At 32.2% G+C, this 27,476-nt stretch overlaps 3 protein-coding genes across 3 annotated transcripts; 1 reads left to right on the top strand and 2 right to left on the bottom strand.

Annotated features, from left to right (window-relative positions):
- Positions 1–1,878: 1,878 nt before the first annotated feature.
- LOC112027949 (uncharacterized) lies at positions 1,879–3,853 on the bottom strand. Its single transcript, XM_024060594.2, has 4 exons — positions 3,621–3,853; positions 2,737–3,051; positions 2,280–2,350; positions 1,879–2,161 (listed from the first exon to the last, which is right to left on the bottom strand). The coding sequence occupies exons 2-4, from the start codon at positions 3,045–3,047 to the stop codon at positions 2,148–2,150; spliced, it is 396 nt and encodes a 131-aa protein (XP_023916362.1). The 5' UTR covers positions 3,048–3,051; positions 3,621–3,853; the 3' UTR covers positions 1,879–2,147.
- Positions 3,854–17,299: 13,446 nt separating this feature from the next.
- Positions 17,300–19,695, top strand: LOC112027979 (pentatricopeptide repeat-containing protein At1g08070, chloroplastic). The gene is given in 3 exon segments (XM_024060612.2): positions 17,300–18,940; positions 18,943–19,095; positions 19,098–19,695. Coding segments are annotated over 3 exon segments (2,223 nt in total). The 5' UTR covers positions 17,300–17,388; the 3' UTR covers positions 19,616–19,695.
- LOC112027987 (early nodulin-93) lies at positions 19,659–21,192 on the bottom strand. The gene is made up of 4 exons (XM_024060619.2): positions 20,994–21,192; positions 20,344–20,405; positions 20,044–20,119; positions 19,659–19,941 (listed from the first exon to the last, which is right to left on the bottom strand). The coding sequence occupies exons 1-4, from the start codon at positions 21,082–21,084 to the stop codon at positions 19,847–19,849; spliced, it is 324 nt and encodes a 107-aa protein (XP_023916387.1). The 5' UTR covers positions 21,085–21,192; the 3' UTR covers positions 19,659–19,846.
- Positions 21,193–27,476: the final 6,284 nt, after the last annotated feature.

Here is a 27,476-nt window from a genome sequence, read left to right as displayed (position 1 = left end):
TTACATATTATACTTATGGCCAAAATCTTATGATTCTTTAAGCATTTGATTTCCTCTTTTAACATATTAATAAAGACTAAAGAGGTATATTTTTTAAGGTTTTCTTTTTAGTAAAATTAAGTGATAACTCCATTGTGAATCCCTTAGTTTAGGAGATTACATCGACAATTAAATATCCTTCTTGAGATTCACAACCTTAGCATGAAGACAGTGTTTTCTCATCCCAATTCCTTGTACCAAATTCTTTTAATATCTGCTTCAGTTATGGTTCTCATAGGTGGTTTTGACCCAACTTGTCCACCTACGTATTTGGAGAGGAGAACACTATTTGTAATGGGGTTTCTATACAGATCGTAATTTTTAGGGATTAAAAGATACACGGTATGCATGAGATTTAGGAGACAGTTTTGTTTTGTGTGTTAGTGTGAGAGCATCTATCTCATGATTATTGCTTCTGCAAATGTAAAGAAGATTACCTCTTAAAGTGAAAATGACGAAGAAAGCAAGATAAACTTGTGATTGTACATAAAGTTGAAGACCGTTCAGATATTGTTTTCCAACATGCATGTTTCTTGCTCCACTTCATGACAGCTGGATTGCTAAGTTTACTTCAACTTGGCCAGTTAACACCAGTAGTTAATCAAAATAGAACGATGCTTCACCGTGAGGTTCCTCTTAGGAAACATTTTGAAGGGTCAAGATCAGAATAGCAACCAAAGGGCAGTATAAACAGTTTCAGGAAATAGCGATGATGACATGCATGAGTTGCATAAATTTTGCAAACTCTTTTTGTGTTTGTTTTTTGTTTGTCTGTTTGTTTGTTTTTGTTTTGTTTTTTAAAACCACATGTATATCATGTAAATACGTATATGATATGGAGGAACCTAGATAGACAGAGGCATTGTGTTCGAATCTAGGACTACAGTTTAATATAATATTTTCCTTAATTTGACTCCTTTTTCCTTGACATAGATACCCAAAAAGGAAAAAATAATATATAAATAGCAAAAGAAAAAGCAAGGCGTTCAAAAGTTGTAGCTGGTCCTGCGTATGAACCCATGCTGTGCACTGGGGAACTAGTGCATTTAATATTGGCCTCTTGCTTAACATATGCAAAGCACGTAAACTTAGAAATAACTTATAGTAGGAAGCCAGAATCTTTTAAAAGCTAAACGATGGATTGTAGAGTGAAGACAATAACATGTATGCAGTACCTTTTTTGACCAATAATATAGGAGCACACAAATTTGTCATTAGTCAATGAGGGAAACCTAAGACATGCTAATTAAGTTCTAATCTTAATTTAGTTGGAATATGGAATCTTTTTAAAAATAAACAATGGAAATAATTAAATGTAGATTCGCAATACCAATCTTGACATTAGCTAGCATGCAATAGCCAAAGGAGAAGTGAATTTTGAGGGCTATATTTTAGTGCTAATCATTAAAATGGAAGGCTAAAGCGGGGGAGGTTGGATTTGAGTATTTGACTCACTTTAAACTTCGATTTTGCGCCTATGCATATAAAGCAAGGCATCTGGTTCTTATCTGTATTTATTTCTGGGGAGGATTTGATGCTTAAAGGGATCATAAATTATTGCTCCGAAAGAAAGTATGTCTTTTGAAGTGAACAACTCAATGGGGTTCCTTGAATATTTTTTTATTCTTTTAATATCTTGTGATCCTTTTTTTTTTCCCTGCATTAGTTGAATCCAAAGCCCTAATGGTCCATACCATGACCAAGTCCTGAATTTCTATATGTTGATCATGGCAACTAGTTTACACATTCTTTGGACCACCTCACAGAAGTAGTATCAACTTTTACACACATGAGAGAGAGAGAGAGAGAGAGAGAGAGAGAGAGAGAGAGAGATTTTGACAGTTATTGTATACTTAGTGCCTCCATTAATCAAGGATAAAAAGGGATTTCTTAAGCTCTATCTAAGAACACCTTGCACCATATAAAGCTAGAAACCCTTCTAATACAAGCGCATGGTTATTGTGGTCTGAAAAGAGCCTTCAACCATGACCTAAAGGTTAATTATCTTCGGAAGGAAAGTAGAACAAAAAAAGGTGGCGTCTAATGAGGGATCAGATGCAAAGAGAATTTGGGGATCTCACTGGAGAAACTTCTTAAAATCTTATTGGTTACATTCCACCACCTGAAAATAGAAGGGATAAATGTGTTAAAAAACTGAAAACAAGTAGCATTTGTTAAGAACATGTGATGAACCATTAAGAAAAAGGAAACAGTAAAATGACTGAATTAATTTTACTTACCATATTCCTTTGGTGTTCTGCACTTGAAACATTCTGACCTGCTAGCATAATTGTGTACTCCACAACCCATTCTGTTCAATTCAAAGTGCACTCATATTAGACTAGGGCCTTAGAGTTAATGCAATGCATGAGAGAGTGGGCAAGTGCACACTAATTCTGAAATTTTACATGTTCTACAATTATTAATAGTCAATGTCTCTGGATATGTGTGTTTGGATACCGCTTATTTTATTGAAAATAAAAAATTATTTCTGAAAATACTATAAATAAAAGTAAAAATTAGTTGAAATAGTACAATAAGCGCATGATTTGTGCAAAAAATGTAGTGGGACCTATGAATAGTAGCAAAAATAAACGAAATAATAAAATAATTTATAATTTTAATTGCAATCTAAACGCACGCTTAGTTATAATATAGTAGAATAGTAACATAATCAAGTAGTATATGTGAAATCACCTAGAACAAATCCAGTCACCACTTTTCCATCCAGGTGGGGCACTGCAATCTGATCCATAACCTCCAGAACCCATCATGGCATAATCATTTTTATATGCACTGCACTTAAAACAGTTTGATCGGCTGGCATAGTTGTGAGCACCACAATTGCAGTACCAGTCCCCCGCCAACACCTCAGTCCTGTTGCTCATATACGTTGATGGGTCGGGGCCTCCATACTTCGGGTATCCACAGCGATGGCAAGTATCCCTTTTCTTGAAATTCGAGTGCTGGCAAGCACTGCATATCCAATCTCCTCCTGACCAGCTCATTTTTCTGTATTGATAACATACAAAATGAGATAACAAAGTAAAATCAACCATTATTCATCTTTGTATCTAGTTATGAAATAAGTACCTCCCTATAATTAGAACATTTAAATAACTTGACACTGTACATTATAGGGAAAAAAAATGTTATCACCATCCACTCTTGGTACAATGATCACTCCACAAGTATAAGTGCTTGTGGGATGTGGGGGGTAAGGGCCGATGTTCAAGTTTTCAAGAAGAAGTTTCACACACATATATACTTAAATTAAGTTAGAGTAAAATTTTATCTTGTATTAAAATAAAAAAAAAATGTTAACCGTTTCCAGTGAAATGAAAAGGATCATGTTATGAATCTTAAAGAGGGTTCCTATTAATTGCATGTGAGATAACTTTTTATTTAGTACACCTAGTGGCTAGGCCACTGAAACTGCACCTTAGCTCATAACATGCTCCTTGAAGTCTTGAACTTTATAAGTTAGGCAGCATTATTCCAAAACCCTATGCTCTTGAACTCAATGTTCACCTACCAAAACTAGCAAGGATTGCGAGGATAAACTGAATTAAGAAGCTAACCTTAAGGAAATGAAGGACTTTGGCACTAGTAGTGTTAAAGTAGCACCCTGCTGCAAGCACTGGTTTGTACTAGTAATAGAAGGGATTGTCAATACAGTTGGTGCTTTTGGTGTTTAGGGTGGGAAGGCTTTATATACTACTTGGTAAGAGCCTTAAGGTGTCATTTGTGGGGTACTGAATTTTCTTTTCCGTTTCCTGGTGATGGTTTGTTTCCTTAAGTTCCAGAAGTAGAAAAAAAAATTTCTGAAAGCTTTAGATAAGACTTTCTCTCTTACTTCTTTGCTATACTAGAATTATTCTTTGGAAGGGGACTTACAGAGGTTGACACTGCTAAGTGCATGCACTACATTTTAACTAAAATTCCACTCATACCCTTTCTTTACACGATTCCTCATGCATTATCAGAAAAGAACACTTGAGAGACATTATTCCTTCTCCATATTCATTTTCTAGCTAGCAAGGTGTTATGAGGGGGAGGCGGGAGCTGTTTTTTGAAAGCTAGGTGGCTATAGAGAATTTCATTCACAAGGCTGGTTTGCACGTGCTAAAGCCAACATGGATGTATACCTATGTGCACACGTCACATGCTTACGATTGACATTGATTATTGCACACTTATTAATATGTAACATCGTATACATTATTCATTTTATGTGTTAAATGTGGACATATTTAAAAAATGTGAACAACGTATGTGAAATTATGATGATTATAGCATATATAGAATGGCTAATAATGAGTGAGAAAAAAAAATTCCCTTCGTGGATTCATCCAAGTCGGCATATAGACCTTCCCTATATATTATATGCTCAGAAAGTTCTTGCTGGACCTGGATCAGTTCCACGTGAAACAGGTTATACATAAAAGGGGCAGACTAAGAGAAAAAAAAAATTCACGGGGGAATATATGCTTTTTGTTAATGCACATCCAAAACAAAATTCTGGGTGCCTTTTGGGCAATAATTGAAATGCCATTCCCCGGAAGATTCACATCCATTAGCAAATCTTTTTAGCTGCTTTTCTTTCGTTGTATATACATGTATTCATTCTGTTTGTGACATGACGACCTAGACCTTTTAGCTAGGCAATGCTTTGACATGTGCAAATCATAGATAATACCATACCTTGTAATATACAAAAATGTTAGGACTACAATTTATTCTACACACTTTGCAATAACTCTTCAATGGGATTAACTGTGAGTGATAAAGAAAAGTAGTAGAATGTTATGAAAAATAACATGCGCTAATCACATTCTGTGACATAGGTGACATAGAATAGTTATGACAAAATGTGTGGAATAAGTTGTGATCCTATAATTATTGAGAAATATGATATGCTCTTCATTGTTTCTCCTACTGGCGGCTTGCCACATGTTTGTCCCCAAGAGATCACAAATGGGGTCTGGCTAGCAAAATCCCTTTTCCCTAAAACTGTGTAAGAAAAGGGAATCCATGTGTGTGTGTGTGTGTATATATATATATATATTAGCAAAGTAAATTTATAACTGGAATAAAAATCACGGGGGACCGATGCTGGGCAGGAGATCAACCTGGTGGTGGTGGGCTAGGTGTTTATGTGAAAAGGCCTTACTTGGATTGCAACGTGTGATAAACTAGTTTCATATGCAAGAGTTGTATTTCCTTTAACTTAGTTATAAATGGGATTAGCATTAACTCTTGATCATGAAAATCATGAAATAGCTTTTAGTCTTTTCCAAGATATCTGGTAAAATGGGAATGATATAAAGGGGATTAACTTGACCCAATTGAATAAACACAAATCAAAGTTAGCTCGCTTCCCATAAAATATTAAAGTTATTACAAATTTTACAACAAAATATTCATAAATTAATATGAAAATTAATTTGATAGGTGGATTTCAAAAACATATGTTAAATTTATGTTTTTTTGTGTGTGACAAGTGTTCATTTGTAAGCCTTAATTATGTAATAAAATTTGTAATATTTCTAACATCACTCTATTAGATATATATTAAGAATATCAATATATATATATATTGATGTAAGAAATACTGCTTTTTTTTTTTGGATAAACGTACTAGAACTTTATTTCCTTTTTTTTAGGGTTAGGGTAGGGGTGGGGGGGGGGGGGGGGGAGAGATGGGTAAAACATCTCATTTATACCCTCAATTAAAATACTGGCAAATCATATACTATCGACATAATTTTAATATTAAAAAAACCTATTTACTGTCGGACATTATCAAATTCTATGTTTACCAAAAACAAAAACCCTAATTTTTATTACCTTAATTTCCATTTCCAAAACTAAATCAACACCATGACAAGCATTAAGGCACTTCTATTAAGGTTTCTTCCAAGCTAGGATGCTAGATGCCTCACAAGCAACGCAAAGGTCGGTGCACTTTTCCTTCACATTTGACAAACCAATCATGATGAACTACACTATTTTAATGAATAGAAATATTAAAATTTGAGGTTCAAGGGATAGCTTAATGATGATGACATTTTCTGTGGTACCTGTAGTTCGAATCATACCTTTCCTCCCTACTTTCCACATATATCTCAAAAAAAATTCTAATTCTATCGGTTTTTATTGAGGGCAGAGGGTGAGAATGAGAGGGGTGTTTACAATATATTTATTCTCATATAATTTCAATTTTGCCAAGCGTTTCAATTTCCTTTGCTCTTTATGTAAAAGGATCAACTTTTCTATTTGATAGACTTTATTTCCTTTTTTTAGGGGTAGGGTAGGGTGGGGGGGGGGGGGGGGGGGGGGATTAGGCAAATGGATTTTTTCATTATTTTCAACCAAGTAAATTCTATAGGATTAACAAATAAATAAGAAAAGTAAATTCTATAGAGATCCTATGTAAAACATCTTATTTATATCCTCAATTAAAATACTGGCAAATCTACATATCAGACATAATTTTAATATTAAAAAAACCTATTTATTGTCGGACATTATCAAATTCTATGTTTACCAAAAAAAAAAAAAACCCAAATTTTTTATTACCTTAATTTCCATTTCCAAAACTAAATCAACACCATGACAAAGCCACTTCAATTAAGGTTTCTTCCAAGCTAGGATGCTGGATGCCTCACAAGCAACGCAAAGGTCGGTGCACTTTTCCTTCACATTTGACAAACCAATCATAGTGAACTACGCTATTTTAATGAATAGTAATATTAAAATTCAAGGTTCAAGAGATAGCTTAATGATAATGATATTTTTGTAGTACCACATTCTGTAGTTCAAATCATACCTTTCCCCCCTACTTTCCACCTATATCTAAAAAGAAATTCTAATTCTGTTGTTTTTATTGGAGGCAGGGGTGAGAACGAGAGGGGGTTTATAAATATTTATTCTCATATAATTTCGATTTTGCCAAGCGTTTCAATTTCCTTTGCTCTTTATGTAAAAGGATTAACTTTTCTATTTGATAGACTTTATTTCCTTTTTTTTAGGGGGGGGGGGTGGTGCGGGGGGGGGATTAGTTGGCAAATAGATTTTTTCATTATTTTCAACCAAGTAAATTCTACATGGTTAACAAATAAATAAGAAAAGTAAATTCTATAGAGATCCTGTGTAAAACATCTTATTTATACCCTCAATTAAAATATTGGCAAATCATACTATCAGACATAATTTTAATATTAAAAAACCTATTTACTATCAGACATGATCAAATTCTATGTTTACCTAAAAAATAACCCAAGTTTTTATTACCTTAATTTCCATTTCCAAAACTAAATCAACACCATGACAGAGCATTGAGGCACTTCTACGAAGGTTTCTTCCAAGCTAGGATGCTGGATGCCTCACAAGCAACACGAAGTTTGGTGCAATTTTCCTTCACATTTGACAAACCAATCATGGTGAACTATGCTATTTTAATGAATAGTAATATTAAAATTCGAGGTTCAAGAGATAGTTTAATGATAATGGCATTTTTTGTGGTACCAAATGCCTATAGTTGAATCATACCTTCCCTCTACTTTCCACCTATATCTCAAAAAGAAATTCTAATTCTATTGGTTTTTATTGGGGGCAGGGGGTGAAAAGAGAGGGGGTTTATAATATATTTATTCTCATATAATTTCAATTTTGCCAAGCATTTCAATTTCCTTTGCTCTTTATGTAAAAGGATCAACTTTTCTATTTGATAGACTTTATTTCCTTTTTTTAGGGGGTGAGCGGTAGGGGGGGGGGGGATGGGAGGATTTATTCTCACATAATTTCAATTTTGCATAGTGTTTCTATATATATCCTTTACTCTTTATGTAAAAGGTTTAGATTTTTTGTTTGATAGACAAACTTTTTTCTTTCCTCTTTATGTTAAAGATTCGGAAAGAGTTTTGTAATTTAACTAGTTGACATCTCTTGAAGTTTTCAACAAAAGCATCCAGGAATCAAATTTCGTCACTCCAACTATCAAATTAACAAAAGAAAAAAAATTGAGTTTTTTGTTTGATAGACTATAATGACTTCAATATATATATAAATATATATTATTCGAACTTTTAATAATGAGTAAACTTGTGCACTTATAGTATCATCTTGCGTAATTTATACGATGTTTCTTAAACCCAACAAGCTTATTCTAACCCAAGTAGCATTATTTAATTTATAAATAGTAGCATACGTGGGGAGCTTAATTAGGGAGAAATTATTCAATATGCTTGGTGGATTACACCTTCCTCTCACATAAATATGGGTCTCATGCATGAGATTCATATATGAGGTTTACCATTATGTGAGAGGTGGATGTAATACACTGGGTATACCGAATAATTACACGAGCTTAGGGGCTATCAAATGTGCTTATTTCATGTGGGTGTCTTTGTTTTGTTTTGTTTTTTAATCTAGAATTTGATAATTATAATAATGATTTTTTAAAATAATTTAATTTAATTTAATTTTTATTTTTATATTTGGAAAAATATAATGTTTCAATATATTATTAGAGGTATANTGTATATATATATATATATTAGCAAAGTAAATTTATAACTGGAATAAAAATCACGGGGGACCGATGCTGGGCAGGAGATCAACCTGGTGGTGGTGGGCTAGGTGTTTATGTGAAAAGGCCTTACTTGGATTGCAACGTGTGATAAACTAGTTTCATATGCAAGAGTTGTATTTCCTTTAACTTAGTTATAAATGGGATTAGCATTAACTCTTGATCATGAAAATCATGAAATAGCTTTTAGTCTTTTCCAAGATATCTGGTAAAATGGGAATGATATAAAGGGGATTAACTTGACCCAATTGAATAAACACAAATCAAAGTTAGCTCGCTTCCCATAAAATATTAAAGTTATTACAAATTTTACAACAAAATATTCATAAATTAATATGAAAATTAATTTGATAGGTGGATTTCAAAAACATATGTTAAATTTATGTTTTTTTGTGTGTGACAAGTGTTCATTTGTAAGCCTTAATTATGTAATAAAATTTGTAATATTTCTAACATCACTCTATTAGATATATATTAAGAATATCAATATATATATATATTGATGTAAGAAATACTGCTTTTTTTTTTTGGATAAACGTACAAAATATTTGTTGATCATTCCACTAGATTTTGACACCACAATTGACTGAATTACATCAAATATGAAAAAGCATACTAATATTGAATTATTATTAGTACAATAATAATTAAATATTTAAGGTTCAAATCTTCCTTTCCATTGTTATAACTAATTATAAAATAAAAATAAATCCCTCTAAGGTTATAAAATCTTATAATTATTGGACTATAGCAACATAATATGATAGGCTTTATTGGACTTGGGCCTATATATATAGCCAACAAGAATAATTTTTTTTTTTTTTTTGTCTCAATGTACTTGGATATTCTACTTACAATCCACCATTATAGCTTACTATATATTCATTTTTTTAATATTATAAAGTAACTAAAGTTTAAAAAGAAAAAAAAAAGTTTGACACCTGATATACTATAATTGAAAGAGTGTAAAGTAACCACCGCACACCCTTAGTGGATGGTCACTCACAAGTATAAATGCTTGTGAAATGTGAGGGGTAAAGTCGGGTTTAAGTCTTCAAGAGAAAATTTCATATACACATATATACTTAGATTAGATTAGAGTAGAATTTTTATCTTATATAAAAAAAAAAAAGAAAAAAAAGAGTATAAAGTAGAAATTTTATGGGAGAATAAAGTTTTTTTGTTCCTTAAGAAGCTATAGCAACCAACAATTGAACCATTGATTCTTGAAAGTAAACTTGAAGAAGAAATTATAAAACTATCCTTATGATCAGTTAATAAAAAAATTTGTTGGTGAATTTTAATATTAATTGATAAATAAAATAATTTTTTATTATAATTATGCTATTCGAATAAAGTAGGCTGGTAAATGAAAAAGCGTGGGAGTTTTAATATGAAGAGATAGTGGCTTGCATTCTAGCACCCGATCTTCAATTTTAAAAACTCCCTCACCATGACAATAGTCTGTGATATAGATATAATTACATATTTTCACCTACGAAGCCAATAATGGGCTAACCACACTCCAAGAATTACACCCCAACAGTTACAAATGTTAGTTATCATTACCCATGACAACAAGAAATTTTTATTAATGAAATTTCAAATTAATGCAATAATTTGTGTTAAGCAAAAATTTATGTTAGAAAATAAGGAAAATTGCCAAAAAAAATTAGAAAAATTACAAATAAAATCCAACAAACTCTAGGACACCTCCCAAAAAAAAAAAAAAAAAAAAGACCTTATTATGATTTTTAAATTGAAAGTCACATCAAAACAAAAAATTAACATAAGTAGCAAAATTTACTAAACCAAACTCAAACAAATTAAAAATGAATTTTCCCAAAAGTAGCATAGGTAATTGTCATAAGGCATGAGTTTTTATCCTCCCGACGATTCCCTTTAAGTCACCAAATTTTATGCAATTCCGTGTTAGCTTATACTACTTTATCTTACAAACTTTTTGCATATTAATTTCTGATGATCTTTTTGTTTAAGGAAAGTCTGTGTTGTCCATTCTACATCAAATACAATAATGCATATTTGAGGATGTTTGGATAAAGAAAGTGTAAGTGGGATTTTGGCATTCCACAAAAAAGTTTTTTTTGGTGGAGTTTTGGTTAAGCTATTAGTGTAGAACTAACTTAAGTCATCAAATGATTCAGTCAAATTGTTGTTCATTAGAAGAGACAAGTCAAACAATAATTTTGCTTCACCAATTTATAAGTTATGTTAGATGTACAGTGCTTGAATCTCTTTAAAGGGAGTGAGATTTCCATCTTGTCTTTGTTAAGCTATCAATGATTGGTGTATGGTGTACAAATGATTAGTAATTTCTCTGTCATTTGCGCATCATTAACACGCATATTTCAAGCGAATGATTTCAAATGGTCAGGCTGCATCACTTACCACTAAAATGCTGCCCTACTTTCATGTGGGTGCAGATAAAAAATTAAAGATGTAGCATATTTGCACGCCATAGAGCTATCGAAGAATATACTTGATATGATATAAAGCATAAACACCGACTAGACAGCAAAAACTTCACCGGCTCCACCCCCACCTCAAAGTATCGAACTAAATTGGGATGCGGCAACTGGAAAGAACAATTCTTGTTTAGCGGTCATTGATAGGAAATAGGAATCATGTGGGACAAGGTTTAGAAAGATTGTCAACAAGGGTTCTCCTGAAATAGCACAGGCACAAGCAAACAATCCACTGCACTCTTTAGCATAGCATCTATAACTAGATATTGGTCCTTAAGTGTTATTTAATGGAGATGTATAGTGTTAGTCTTTAATCCTATCAAAATTGATTAGATTTATTGCTCCTGGAACATAGAATCACTACAAAAACGTGTATTTTAGTTGTCTTTTTTTAAGCTGCGTTTACAAAAATATTACTATAGAGTGTGTTTGAGTCGCGTTTCACACAAACGCAGCTACAGTACCAGAAGTGTAGCAGTTAAAAACTTGAGCTTTCAACAAATATGGCTGCACACAAGTCAAGTCAATGGGCAATTAGAAGATGTTTTCTAGCAGTTAATAACTTGTTTGCTTAATGCATTGACTAGTGTTACGATGGCTTCATTTTTCATAAATTTTTTCACGAGTGTTTGTTAGAAGTTGTCTCAAATGTTAATTTTTGACCTTTTATGGGTTTATTGGAATGAAATGAAAGTCTATTCTTTATTAAACAAGTAATAGTACTCATTGACGATGAAATATTTATTGTCCACAAGGATAAGCTTGGAACTTCAGTCCATAGGTCCTCTCATGAAGGAAAAGACTTTGGATTAGTTTGAAAGAGCCCTATAAAGATTTTGTAATTTGTGATTGCTTTTTGAGTGTGTAAACATTTTGTAATCTTTGATACATAGTGAATTCATTCACATGGACATAGGTTATTGCCAAACCACGTAACTTTTTGTTGTTCTCCTATGTGTGGTTGTGTCTATTTTTAGATTCTTTATTTTATTATTTTCTTTGGGGATCTTTCTCAAGCTTGTAATCTTTTTTACAATCAAACTATTATCATATCCTAGGTTCACTACTTAGATATGGTTGGATTTGTTCTTTAGAGCCAAAATTCATTACCTAGGCGTTTGGATTTGTTCTTCAAAGCCAAGATTCACCACCTTGGTGTTTGAATTTGTTGTTTAGAGGTAAGGTTTGCTACTTAGATGTTTAAATTTGTTCTCTTTTGATATTCTGTTGATTGGTTCATGGATCTTGTAACGGGGAAAAAAATGTCAAAAAAAAAAAAAAAAAATACTAGGAGAAGATTAATAGACAAACTTGTGGCACCATCTTTTAATGCATTTGGTTTCTATTGGCACATTTGAAGGTAGCTTAGGGTGATTTGCACTTTGTTTTTGGTTGGGATCTTAATTGGTTTCAACATTTGACACACCTGTAGAGGTTGGCTCAACTTATGACTCTTGCTTTGTGGAATTTGAATCAAGGTGGAGATCTATTGGAAATTTTTTCAAATTCCTAATTTGACTTAGTTTGGATGTTGTTGGTCCGAAAGGACTGTCTATTCTATATGAAACATAAAATAGTACTCCTTGCTGATGAAGGAGTGTATTTGTTGTCCAACCAGGAACAAGTTTTAAAATCTTATAAATATATAATATCATCTAAGGTTTTTTGGCTTTGGCCCAAAATTCCTATTACATGGGAGAAACTTTAGATTAGTTTGAAAGAGTTCTATAGAAATATTTTTTCCTAAACTTTTTTTTTTTTTTCAAGTTAATTCGATAGTTACAATAGCAGATGGAGAATTTAAACCTTGGATGTTTTGGAAATACTAAAAGGTGTTAGCCGATTGAGCTACAAGAGTATCGTAAAGAGCATCATAAGACTTATAACTTTTGGCTATCTAGAGGATTTATCAAAAAATATTTATGACCACATCTTTTTGTATCATAACTTTGTGAAAATTTTGATGTAATAAACTGCATGTGAGTGGTGGAAAAAATAATGGGTCATATGAAAATGACAAGCAGTCAGTTATAGTTTGTCACATTAGATAGTGGTGAGCAGGGATGGACCTAGAATTTCAAGTTAAAGGGCCGGAGTATAAGTAAAATAAAATAAAACTTCAAATGGGCATCCATATATAGTATGAACAAATTATCAACTAAGATAAATACACAAATCATTATTTTTAATACATTAAGTTGTAATCATCTGCCAATAAAGAAAAAAAATTGTTTCTTAATATTGGCTAAGATAATTTTTATTTTTTATTTTGTTTTGTTAAGTTTTTGGGAAAGATTAATTTATACGATGTTTCTTAAACCCAACAAGCTTATTCTAACCCAAGTAGCATTATTTAATTTATAAATAGTAGCATACGTGGGGAGCTTAATTAGGGAGAAATTATTCAATATGCTTGGTGGATTACACCTTCCTCTCACATAAATATGGGTCTCATGCATGAGATTCATATATGAGGTTTACCATTATGTGAGAGGTGGATGTAATACACTGGGTATACCGAATAATTACACGAGCTTAGGGGCTATCAAATGTGCTTATTTCATGTGGGTGTCTTTGTTTTGTTTTGTTTTTTAATCTAGAATTTGATAATTATAATAATGTTTTTTTAAAATAATTTAATTTAATTTAATTTTTATTTTTATATTTGGAAAAATATAATGTTTCAATATATTATTAGAGGTATACATAAGAACTTCCACAACAAATCCTTATGGAATTTAACCTCTTGATGGAATTTATGCTTCTAATTAGGTTATTTTTCCTCCATTTATTTATAAATGGTTTAGTAATTCAGTTCTAATTTGAAATTCTGGGAATGATAGTTACGCTTCGTTTGTTTCAACATTAACATTTTTTTTTTTTTTTTAAAATGAATCAGTTTCCAAAAAATAGTTTCTAGAAAATTATTTTATTTTCTTATATTTGGTAGTGACCTTAAAATGAGTTAGAAAATTATCTCTTAACTTCTGTTATTTAGCTTGGTAAGAGATAGAATTGTTTTCTAAAAAATAGTGGAAAACAACTTTATCTCACATCAAGCTAAATAAGAAAAGTTAATATATAATTTTCTTTTGACTCATTTTTTCTAATACTACTAAATATAAGTAAACATGAAAAACTATTTTCACATAAAATTTTCTATCAAATCATTGGGGTAAGAGATAATTTTCTTTTGACCTATGGTTTGATTTATTGTGATGGAAATATTATCAATACATTCATTTCAACATGCTATAAATATTGGGTTGGGCTGAACCCAAGAAATAGCATGTCCACAGGGGGTTTTGGTCCAGTCCATAACGAAGAGTTATGACTTTTTTTTTTGTGAAAATTGTTAGAGGTCAAATGGTTAAAAAATTAAATAAACAAAGAACAAGGACTTAGAGGCATGGATTAATGTTATTCTTAGACAATCCAACTAATTAGATTCTATAAATAACAATTTTAGAGAGATCCATAAGATTTCTTGTGTTTTTAAGAGAAATTAACGTATCTCAATAATAAGAGTTTAAACTTTAAACAATATATATAGACCAAAAATGAAGTCTTATCACTGTTTGAAAACAGTTAGAAACAATCTCCCAAACATTCACAAACATTTTAAATATCAAGTGGCTTAACTCTTGGCAAGAAATTCTACAGAGGACACAATTATGCATAATCTCCCATGAAACTTTGTTGACAACCAAGTTTCTAATGAGAACACTAAGACCGCTAGACAAAAAATTTCTTTAAACTCTCATTAGAAACTTGGTCATTAAAATTACTAATGAAAACGTAAAAAATGCATTTTCCACTTGCTTTTCTATTGTTTCTTTCACTCTATCCCTTCTAAAACAAATAACACTCTTACACTTCCAAAGTTGGATCAAACTTGTATTATAACCTACTAGTGTATAACCCCATATATATGCATGGGTACAATTAAAAACAATTACAATTACATGGTTCAAATTATAATTTTTTTTTTAAATGTTGAAATTATACATGGAGCTTACATATTTTTTTTTTTAAAACCATAGATTTCTAAAATATGTAATGGTTTTTCATTATATATATATATATATATATAATTTATAATTTAATTTGATTTAGATTCTTTGATTTTTGCTCCTAATAATTCACTTGTCATAAAAATTAAAAAATTAGATGGACACATGGTGTAAAATTGGACTCTAATTGAAATCAAATTTAGAATCTAATTGGATTTGGATTCTTCGATTTTTACACTCAACTAGCTTGTACTCCCATGCATATACATGGATACACTTAAAAATATACAATAAGATGCATACAAATTATTCTTATATATATATATATATATAATTTAAATACTATTGATAGTCATTTTTATATTTTGTTAACTCTTTAAAAAAAATTATAAGGATATTATTAGGTATAAAATGTAAATTGTCCTTTTTTTATTATAAAATTATTGTGAAGCACCTTTTCTTTTTATGATTCATTTATTTTAAACTCTTTGATTTTTGTACTTAATAACTCCATTTGATGAATATTATGATATGGTCTCACATTTGATTCTAAAATTAAGAAATAAAACTCTTTAAGGATAAATAATTTAGGACACATGACACAAAATTGGAACTCTAATTTGGAATTCTAATTTGAGTTTTTCTCAGTTTCACCTATTATTATATATAGATTAAAAACAATTATAATTATATGGTTCAAATTATACATTTTTTTTTAAATGTTGAAATTATACATGGAGCTTACATATATATTTTTTTAAACCATAGATTTCTAAAATATGTAATAGTTTTTCATTATATATATATATATATATATGATTTATAATTTAATTTGATTTAGACTCTTTGATTTTTGCTCATAATAATTCACTTGTCATAAAAATTAAAAAATTAGATGGACACATGGTGTAAAATTGGACTCTAATTGAAATCCAATTTAGAATCTAATTGGATTTGGATTCTTCTATTTTTATACTCAACTAGCTTGTAACCCCATGTATATACATGGATATACTTAAAGATATACAATAAGATGCATAAAATAATTCTTATATATACAATATAAATACTATTGGTAGTCCTTTTTATAGTTTGTTAACTTTTTAAAAAAATTTATAAGGATATTATTAGGTATAAAATGTAAATTGTCATTTTTTTTTATTATAATTGTAAAGCACCTTTTTTTTACGATTAATTTATTTTAGATTTTTTGTACTTAATAACTCCCTTGAATGAATATTTATGATATGGTCTCATATTTGATTCTAAAATTAAGAAATAAAACTCTTTAAGAATAAATAATTTAGAACACATGACGCAAAATTAGAATTTTAATTTGAAATTTTAATTTGAGTTTCTCTTAGCTTCACCTATTATTATATATATAGATTAGCATGTAACACATGCATACACATGGATGCATTAATAATTAAACACAATTTTTATCATAAAATATAAATAATTAGTTAAATTATTAAAAAAATATCATGTAACACATGCATACATATTGATACATTTAAAATTAAACACAAATTTTATTATAAAAACATAAATAATTGGTTAATTTTTCTTAAAAGTAAACGTAATTAGTCATATATTAAAATTCTTACCTAAATTTAATGCCACTTATGATTTTTTTCCTAATTTTTAATAAGATAGAACGCGTGGATGATTTCATTAGTATATGTAATTTGTTTATTTGTTTATTTTTATTTATTTATTTTATAGTTTATTAATATTAGACTCTTAGTATTTTGTACTCCTTAACTTACTTGACACAAAGATTAAAAAATTTAAGTGAATACACGACACAAAATTAGCCCATAATTGAATTCTAATTTAAAATCTAATTAAATTTTTTTCTAAACTTTGACTTTAATTATATATTAGTATGGAACTCAATGCATATGCATGAATATAATTAAAAACAATCATAATTACATGGTTCAAATTATACATTTTTTAACTTACACATTTTTCAAACCGTAAATTTGATAGTTCAATTAAAAACAATCATAAGTAATGGTTTCTCATATATATATATATATATATATCACTCAATAACATAAAATACTGGGTAACTCTTTAATATACACTTCATAACTTAGCAAGAATTGTGAATTTTGCATCAAAAACTGACATTGCTTCGCTAAAAGTACCAAGTTAAACAAACCCAACAATATCTAACAATCAGGTGTCGATTTATGCAAAAGAAATTGAATTTTCACTTCCCAAACATAAAATCATAAAAAAAAAAATGGTGCTCCCTGTCTCACCATCTTCTTCACTATCACTACCCATTTTATCTTCTTCCACTCATCATATCCTCCCGGCTTCTGATCCTCCATACAAACTCCTCCAATCCCACCCATCTCTTCATTTCCTTTCCAAATGCAAAAGCCTCCAAGACCTCAAACAAGTCCACTCTCAAATCATCAAGACTGGTCTTCACAACACCCACTTCGCGCTAAGCAAGCTCATCGAGTTTTGCGCCATCTCACCCTATGGAGACCTCGCTTACGCGTTGTTACTCTTTGAATCCATTGAAGAACCCAACCGCTTCATTTGGAACAACATTATACGTGGCTGCTCGTTGAGTTCGAACCCGATAGTAGCTTTGGAGTTATTCGTACGTATGATTCTGTGTGGGACTGAGCCGAATTCTTATACTTTTCCTTTTCTTTTCAAGTCTTGTGCGAAAATAGGGGCTACCCATGAAGGGAAACAGATCCATGCACACGTTGTGAAGCTTGGGCTTGAGAATGATGCCTTTGTGCACACTTCGCTTATAAATATGTATGCGCAAAATGGTGAACTGGGTAATGCACGTTTGGTGTTTGATAAAAGTACTCTGAGAGATGCAGTGTCGTTTACAGCCTTGATTACTGGGTATGTTTCAAGGGGTTTTATGGATGATGCTCGTCGGCTTTTCAATGAAATTCCTGTGAGAGATGTGGTATCTTGGAACGCTATGATTGCGGGCTATGCACAATGTGGTCGATTTGAAGAGGCATTGGCATTGTTTGAGGAGATGAGGAAAGCGAATGTACAACCCGATGAGAGTACCATGGTGACTGTACTTTCAGCTTGTGCTCAGTCAGGGTCGGTTGAATTGGGCAATTGGGTGCAGTCTTGGATTGAGAACAGAGTACTTGGTTCGAATCTTCGGCTTGTTAATGCACTTATTGATATGTATTCGAAGTGTGGTGATTTGGAAACAGCTCGAGGGTTATTTGATGGGTTGCACCAAAGGGATGTGATTTCTTGGAATGTTATGATAGGTGGTTATACGAAAATGAGTTGCTATAAAGAAGCATTGACGCTCTTTCAGTTAATGCTAAGATCGAATGTTGAGCCCAATGATGTGACCCTTTTAGGTGTTCTTTCAGCTTGTGCTTACTTGGGTGCTCTTGACCTTGGTAAATGGATTCATGCGTATATAGATAAGAACTTTCAACATATGACTAATAACTCTCTTTGGACAAGTCTAATTGACATGTATGCGAAGTGTGGAAATATAGATGCAGCAGAACAAGTCTTTAATAATATGAATCTTAAAAGCTTGGCTTCCTGGAATGCAATGATATCTGGGTTAGCCATGCATGGGCACCCAGATAAGGCTATTAGGCTTTCTGAAGAAATGGCCAATGAAGGAATCAAACCAGATGATATCACATTTGTTGGTTTATTATCTGCTTGTACACATGCCGGTTTGCCAGAACTTGGACGCCAATATTTTAGTTCAATGATTCATGATTTCAACATTTCACCAAAACTGCACCACTATGGATGCATGATAGATCTTCTAGGCGAGCTGGGATGTTTGATGAAGCAGAGACCCTAATGAAGAATATGGAAATGAAGCCTGATGGGGCCATCTGGAGTTCTCTGCTAGGAGCTTGTAGAGTTCATGGACGTGTCGAACTTGGTGAATATGTCGCTGAGCATCTCTTTGAATTGGAGCCGATAACCCTGGGGCTTATGTGCTTTTGTCAAACATATATGCAGGAGCTGGTAGATGGGATGATGTAGCTAGGATTAGAAACAGGCTAACTAATATGGGAATGAAGAAAGTTCCTGGATGTACCTCAATTGAGGTGGATGGAGTTGTTCATGAGTTTGTTGTTAGTGACAAAGTACATCCCTTGAGAAAAGATGTCTACAAAATGTTGGACGAAATAGATAGGCTTTTGGAGGTGGCTGGGTTTGTGCCTGATACGTCCGAGGTGCTTCGTGACATTGATGAGGAGTGGAAGGAAGGAGCCTTGAGTCATCATAGTGAGAAGTTGGCCATTGCTTTTGGTTTAATCAGTACAAAACCAGGGACAACAATAAGAATTGTTAAGAATCTTCGTGTATGTGGAAATTGTCATTCGGCTACAAAGCTAATATCTAAGATCTTCAATAGGGAGATTATTGCGAGAGATAAGAACCGTTTCCACCATTTTAAAGACGGTTTTTGCTCATGTAGAGATTATTGGTAAAATGATGTAATTTGAATGAAATAACATATGTAAATAACATCAATTTGATTTAATATGGAAGATAATTTGCATTCATGTAAGCTGATCTTTGAACATACTGCTCTTGTGCTCTTAGAATGGAAACGTAAACCCATCTTTATTTATCTATCAAGATCAGATGGTGTTTTTACATAATAATTGGTTTTAAAGCCCAATAACATATATAACTAAAGCCATGCTAGTGATTCCATATTATGCTTCATTGTTAGAGATTTGCTTAAAGGAGTTCCTCCTTGCAGTTGCCAAAACGGTCTTGTCAGCCACAATGAAATATGCCGCTCCTGCCACTGCCATCATTAACAATTTCCATCAACAAAGTGGTATTAATAAACAATGATAATAATTACGAACAGTAACACAATAATATGATGATCATGAATGATTGTAACCTGTGCTGATTATGAGCGCTTGTGCAGTGTGATTGAGATTAGCCCTTGCCCAAGGCAGCATCCTCACACTAGCCATCTGCATATAAAGCAAAATGTGAGTAAAGAAAAGGCTACAAAAGAGGAAATCATTGAGGGGTTACTAGTTATAATTTATCATTATGGATCATTGAGGGGTTACTAGAAATTAAGAAATAGATTGCTAGAAGGACAGTTTCATCAATGGCTAGTACTAGTAAAATAATGGAAAAAAAAAGATGTAAATATTTTCAGATTGAGACAATTGTGAGAAAAATGACTTACAGTTGGAATGGCAGTGGCAATAGTAGCAACAACTGCCGCCTTAGCTCCTGCTATCACACCCTCTGAATATTCATTGGAAAAGAAAACAGGATTAGAATCAGCTTATACTCTAAAATAAAAATTTGAGAAGTGATAAAAGGTGCATTATCATATCATCTAGTAGTGTGCATAATCATTGCACCATTCCATATGGCTCTCAAAACATCAAACTCATCCTTCAGATCAGTCAAATTATCCGTCTAATAATTTCGTGCAATACTCAGCTAAAGTGTCTAGAAAAAAACAATGATCTAGGATATATGAGAATGGTCCCCCACCACAAAAAGTAACTCATCTTTATCCATTGAAAGCATGAAAAGGTCCTAGAGTGGTATTTGGAACTATGGGAGCTATGAAGTACTAAATCTTAATCACATAATTAAGACCACTTCACAGTGATATCTTTGGAATTTGGATTCAATCAATGAAAGATTTACTCCACTTGAATCTCACGATGCATAGAATTATGAGATCACTCACATGACACATTCAAATCAATTTTATCCTATACATAAATAATCTGCCATACAATAAGAGATACCCAAAAAAATAAAACATATATCAAATTTGCGTAAGGCCGCAGAGCTACAACAAAAGTAAAGCAAAGATACCATGAGAACAGCGCTTGGCCATGGCCAGCTTGTTGTCAAGGGAAGCCACGTTATTCCTCTCAAGAGGTGATTCAGCCACCATTTTTGCCATTTTAAGAGAGTAAATGAAAAATATACTATAATGAATGAAGTTAGTAGAGAGAAAACTGAGGGAGTTATGAAGGTTTTGGATGAAAGTTTCTGTGAGAATGGCTTTGGTATTTATAAAGAGTTTGGGAGTAGTTGTTGCTAAAAGACTCAGATTTTCAAGTGTTGGTAGTGTTTGATGGTTTCATTTGAGGACTCATGAAACAGTCACTTGTTTTGGCTCTTCAATGTGGTTTCTGGTATGTCGGTTGATTCTTCTATCTTTATTCCCAAAACTGCCCCGGGTTTTGTGAGTTTATTTTAAATACAATTGCCAAGCATGTTATAAAAGAAGATTAATCATATTGAGTCATGTTATTTCCATGCTATTTTGAAGAATGATGGTAGAGATATTATAAATTTTATTACATAAATTTTGTAACTTGATGTGTAATTTACTACTAAAAAAATTAATTCAAACTTTTGTTTATTATTTTTTGAAATAGTACCAATCTTTTTTTCTTTGTCTTTTTTTATTCAGAAATAGTACCAATCTTATTCATTGTTATATGAGGCTATTATTGAAAAATTGGTAAAAACATTAGCCTTTTCTTACTCTGAAATTAGGGTATTAGTTTTTATACGGCCTTTGGATTATGCTAAAGAAGTCTTAAACTAGCACTCATTCATTTTTATAATTTACTTAAAATTTTGTTTTAATCATATACTTAAAGGTTGGGCTTGGTGTGATAACAAATGCCTTTAACCAAAAGTAACAGGCCATGGGACTAAGTTTGAGAATCAGTTTCTTCAAGTAAAATTGGGGATAAAATTGCCTATCATACTATAATCTCTCCCAAACTTCACCAAAGTGGGAATTTTGTGTACTAAGTATGACTTTTTTTTTTCTCAAAAAAAAAGTACGAATTTTTTTAACATTATGGCTAATCTTTAGAAATGAACAAGAACTACACATGGGGTTGTACCTTTTGTGTCTTACAATGGTGTGTTTGGATACCGCTTATTTGCTAAAAACTAAAAACTTATTACTGAAAATACTGTAGCAAAATAATTTTTAAATGTGTAAATAGTATCGTGGGACCCAAAAATGCATTGGTATGCTCGTTTTTGTGTTTTTGGCTAGTTTGTGAACAATGTCGTGGGACCCAGCCAAAAACGCAAACGCTAAAAACGCTCCTCTGCCGCTATCCAAACTCACACCAAGTGTCTAATTATTGAAAGTTTTTTGGTAGGTTATTTTTTTCAAAGGTATACTCATTTAATAAGCCAAAATGAATATAAGGACACTACATTGTGAAAATTTTGAGAACATGGTCATAATATTCAAAATCCTATTAGCCAATTCAACTCAATTAGAAAGCTTAACTTTATTTTAATGGTTGAGTAACAAAATTCGTATCAGGATTTTCAGAGAAATTATCAAATGTATAGACATCTGATTTTTAGAGCTAAGAATTGCACTCTTCTTTTCTTTTCTAACAAAAGAAAGGGGCACAACTCTATTGGATGAAAAAAGGCTCTAATTTTTTTTTTTGTTTGGTTAGTACCTATATTTCAATTTGATTGATTTATTGTTTACTACAGAATAAATAAAAATGAACTTTATACCCTTGTTAATTAATTTATGGAGGTGTGTGATTTTAAGAAATATAAGGAGGGTGTTGCAGTAATTTCATCAAATGCAGACAAATGAAGGTTAAGCATAAAACAGCGGGCACTGATGAATCTGCTCACATTATCCACTCGTGTTTTTATAACCGACTCTCCCAAATCTAATAAGATTGGCATTTGATTTGATTTCTTTAATTTCATTGTCACTTTTTAAAGTCCTTTTTCCTTTTCTTGGGTAAGTAACTTTTTTTAAAGTCACACTTTTTATGGAGATTGCAAAAAAAAAGCCAATGGTTTAGGCCAAAGCTGCCTTAAAACCATGGGTAGCCCCACATGGTACTTTGGCAAAGGTTCAATGAGATTGCAGCACACGTTCTAAACCAAGGGCTCAGATTTTTCTATCCTTGTTTGTTAATCTGCCATTAAAGACAGTAGTACAAAGTTACAAACTTGGATGGGTTTCTTTAAATTTCTTCTCTTTCTTTTCAAAAGTTCACGGTTTCTCCCAAAGTTGTTGGCCTGTGCACAGTGATGGTGGTTTGACTGTGTTTGTGTTGAACTCCCTGACTCGTTAGTGTTCCATTGGTCACTTTCATGGGTTGCTTTGATTTTGGCTTTGGGTTTGGTTGCTTTCAAAGGCTAATATTATTGCTTCTGATTTCGATTATGGGCCATTTCAAGGCAGTAAAATAAAAACTACTGGCACAGATTCTGCGAATTTTTCTGCACAAGTTAAAATGCTATAGTTACTGCTATTTTACGTCACACGCAGCACAATTCAACATCACACCATTAATTATGCATTATAATAGTTTGAAGAGCGATTACATCAGTCGGTGCAAAAGATTTCATCTATTTTACACAAAAAAATCAACTTTTTCTATTTTACATTATCATTTTTACAAAACACTCACATTAGTTTATTTATTATACACACTTTTTTATTAAAATAATATTTTTCTTCATTTTTTTAAATTATTTTCCACCTACTCCCACTAACCCTCCTTTATCCTCTGAATACACCACTTCTTCTTCACACAATCATTTATCTCTATCTCTGCCTCTCTGTTTTTTTTTTTTTTTTTGGTGAACCACTCAAGATCAAACCAACCCAAGATAAAAAACCCACCCAACCCAAAACCCACTGATCAAACAATGAGAAATCAGTGAGTTGACCGGTGACGATTTGATCAGGCTTCGTGTAGCAGTGGTTTGATCTTGATCAGCGAGTTGATCGGCAACAATGGTTTGATCTTGATCAAATGAGAAAAACGGAGAGTGAGGGGAGAGTGATCGGCGGCGATTTGATTAGGCGGCGTGTGGTTTGATGTTGATTGGCAGTAGTGGTGTGATGTTGATTGGCGGCAGTGGTGTGATGTTGATCATGGAGAGTGAGGCAAGAGGGAGAGTGAGGTGAGAGCAATAGAGACAGAGAGAGAAAAAATTACTAAAATATTTATGCAAGTACTACAGTAACCGTGCATATATGCACGGTTACTGTAGCAATTGTGCATAAATACACAATTTGGCACCCACTGATGTGGGGTGTTTTTTGTGCCAAAATGTGCAAAATGCCTACCTTTTTGTATTTTACAAGACTTTCCACCATCTGATGTAATTGCTCTATTAGAGTAATTACATCAGCTGGGCCATAATTGTGCAAAACAAAAAAAGTAGGCAATTTTACACAATTTGAGCAAAAAAACACTCACACCAGCTTGTGCATAATTGTGCATTTATGCACAATTGCTATAGTAACTATGCATATATGCACAGTTACTGTAGCACTTCCATTTGTTATTTTATTTGTTTCTCTCTCTCTCTCTCTCTCTCTCTCTCTATTCTTTGGTGTTCTTTGTGCTTGATAAACTTGACAGAACTAGTGATGAAAAATGTGTAAAGTTTAGCTTTGCTGCAAAATAAAAAATCCCTAGATTCAATTAGATCGCAATGAAAAAGAAAGGAAAACCATAGGAATAGAGAGAGTGAGAGAGAGAGGAAAGAGAAACATACGGATCGAGATGGAAGTTTCATCCTCCTCATCAATGGTGATGGTGATCTCCTTAAGCTTAACGATCGAAGTATGGGTCTGAGAGAGAGAGGCAGTTTCTTGCCGATTGGAGCTTAACAATCGCCGGTGGTTGGGGCTTCCACTTCTTCTCTGTGCTTATGCTCGAGTTCAGTGCTTGCCATAGCCTTTGGTTTCTTGCTTTGATGTTGTAGAGAATGGGTCTGAGAGAGAGAGAGAGAGAGAGAGAGAGAGAGAGAGAGAGAGAGAGAGAGAGATTCTCCGCCTTTTTTTTTTTTTTTTTCGAGAATCTTTTTCCTTCATCTTCTCTGTCAACCCATCACAACCACCATCATCATCACTACCCGATCGGTGAACCACTCAAGATCAAACCAACCCAAGATAAAAAACCCACCCAACCCAAAACCCACTGATCAAACAATGAGAAATCAGTGAGTTGACCGGTGACGATTTGATCAGGCTTCGTGTAGCAATGGTTTGATCTTGATCAGCGAGTTGATCGGCGGCAATGGTTTGATCTTGATCAAATAAGAAAAACGGAGAGTGAGGGGAGAGTGATCGGCGGCGATTTGATTAGGCGGCGTGTGGTTTGATGTTGATTGGCGGTTGTGGTGTGATGTTGATTGGCGGCAGTGGTGTGATGTTGATCATGGAGAGTGAGGCAAGAGGGAGAGTGAGGTGAGAGCAACAGAGACACAGAGAGAAAAAATTACTAAAATATTTATGCAAGTGCTACAGTAACCATGCATATATGCATGGTTACTGTAGCAATTGTGCATAAATGCACAATTTGGCACCCACTGATGTGGGGTGTTTTTTGTGCCAAAATGTGCAAAATGCCTACCTTTTTGTATTTTACAAGACTTTCCACCATCTGATGTAATTGCTCTAATAGAGCAATTACATCAGCTGGGTCATAATTGTGCAAAATGAAAAAAGTAGGCAATTTTACACAATTTGAGCAAAAAAACACTCACACCAGCTTGTGCATAATTGTGCATTTATGCACAGTTACTGTAACACTTCCATTTGTTATTTTATTTGTTTCTCTCTCTCTCTCTCTCTCTCTCTCTCTCTCTCTCTCTCTCATCTTTGGTGTTCTTTGTGCTTGATAAACTTAACAGAACCAGTGATGAAAAATGTGTAAAGTTTAGCTTTGCTGCAAAATAAAAAAATCCCTAGATTCAATTAGATCGCAATGAAAAAGAAAGGAAAACCATAGGAATAGAGAGAGTGAGAGAGAGAGAGGAAAGAGAAACATATGGATCGAGATGGAAGTTTCATCCTCCTCATCAGTGGTGATGGCGATCTCCTTGAGCTTAACGATCGAAGTATGGGTCTGAGAGAGAGAGGCAGTTTCTTGCCGATCGGAGCTTAACAATCGCCGGTGGTTGGGGCTTCCACTTCTTCTCTATGTTTATGCTCGAGTTCAATGCTTGCCATAGCCTTTGGTTTCTTGCTTTGATGTTGTAGAGAATGGGTCTGAGAGAGAGAGAGAGAGAGAGGCAGTGAGGGAGAGAGTAATAAAAAATTATAAAATAATGAATATTTTATTAAATAATTGTGTATAATAGATAAACTGATGTGAGTGTTTTGTAAAAGTGATGGTGTAAAATAGAAAAAGTAGGTTTTAAGTATAAAATAGACGGAATCTTATGCACAAGCTGATGTAATTGCTCTAAAAATTTAAAAATTTATATTATACCTGTTTTGGTAACAGAAATTGTATAAAATTTATGTTGTCAGTTGTCAACCTACAGATTAAGTAGATTAATTATGTTAACGAGTACTGTTAGGATAGTGGTTAATAATTCAGTTAAAGAAAGTTTTTATAAAAAAAATTAATGTTTTGACAACTTTTTTCATTCTCCATAAAAGTGATGTCAAAATTTCCCTAAAATAGATTGTTAACTAATACCTTAAGGGTACTCGTTAGTATTTCCCTAAGTAGATTAACACAATATATTTTATAAATAAATATTACAACTAGCCAAATGATGATTTTCGAGGAGGGATTTCAATTTTTTTTTTTAAAAGTTATTAAAAAACAAAATTGGTTACTTGAAATCATCTAATTTCATTTGTCAATCATTTTTTTTTTTTTTTGGATGAGCATTTGTCAATCATTTAGTAGAGTATAAAAATTGTTCATCATATATTGCTCTATGTATAAAATTTATGTAGTCAGTTGTCATCCTACAAATTAGGTAGATTAACACAATATATTTTATAAATTACATGATATTATACATTTAAAAAAAAAAAATTATATTCTACCTGTTTTGATAAACATAAATTGTATAAAAATTTATGTAGTCAGTTGCCATCCTATAAATTTAGTGGATTATCACAATATATTTTATAAATAAACTTTATAAGTGGCCAAATGATGATTTTGAGGAGGGATTTCAAATATGTTTTTATTAAAAAAAAAAATAATTTTGTTTCTTGAAATCATCTAATTTCATTTGTCAATCATTTAATAGAGTATATAAAATTTTCATTTGTATATTGCTCTATGTATTTTAATAACAAAAAGTTAGTTTATACTTCTTAACGTAATTTTTGTTGATACGATTTTTTAAAAAATAAATTTTTTCTTATAATACTAGTTTTGTTTGTATCTATTTTTTTAAAAGAAGAACATACTCAAATTAAATTATTATGAAATTTATTGAAAAGATAATAATTTTTTTAAAAATTTTATTATGATGTTGTTAACATCTTGAAAATTTAAAAGAATTATGATTAATTTC

This window comes from Quercus suber, unplaced genomic scaffold, assembly GCF_002906115.3.
Source record: "Quercus suber isolate HL8 unplaced genomic scaffold, Cork oak 2.0 scaffold_574, whole genome shotgun sequence".
NCBI lineage: Eukaryota > Viridiplantae > Streptophyta > Magnoliopsida > Fagales > Fagaceae > Quercus > Quercus suber.
Note: the sequence above shows the minus strand (reverse complement) of the source record. Positions and strands in the feature narration are given on the sequence as shown.

Bases quoted from the DNA above. Each gene is read 5' to 3' on its own strand.
- LOC112027949 (XM_024060594.2), bottom strand. From the start codon at position 3,047: ATGAGCTGGTCAGGAGGAGATTGGATATGCAGTGCTTGCCAGCACTCG. The intron at 2,351-2,736 runs GTGATTTCACAT...TGAATTGAACAG, and splicing joins GGTGACTGGATTTGTTCTAG to AATGGGTTGTGGAGTACACA.
- LOC112027987 (XM_024060619.2), bottom strand. From the start codon at position 21,084: ATGGCAAAAATGGTGGCTGAATCACCTCTTGAGAGGAATAACGTGGCT. The intron at 20,120-20,343 runs GTAAGTCATTTT...CTTTATATGCAG, and splicing joins TTGCCACTGCCATTCCAACT to ATGGCTAGTGTGAGGATGCT. The intron at 19,942-20,043 runs GTTACAATCATT...TAATGATGGCAG, and splicing joins AGCGCTCATAATCAGCACAG to TGGCAGGAGCGGCATATTTC.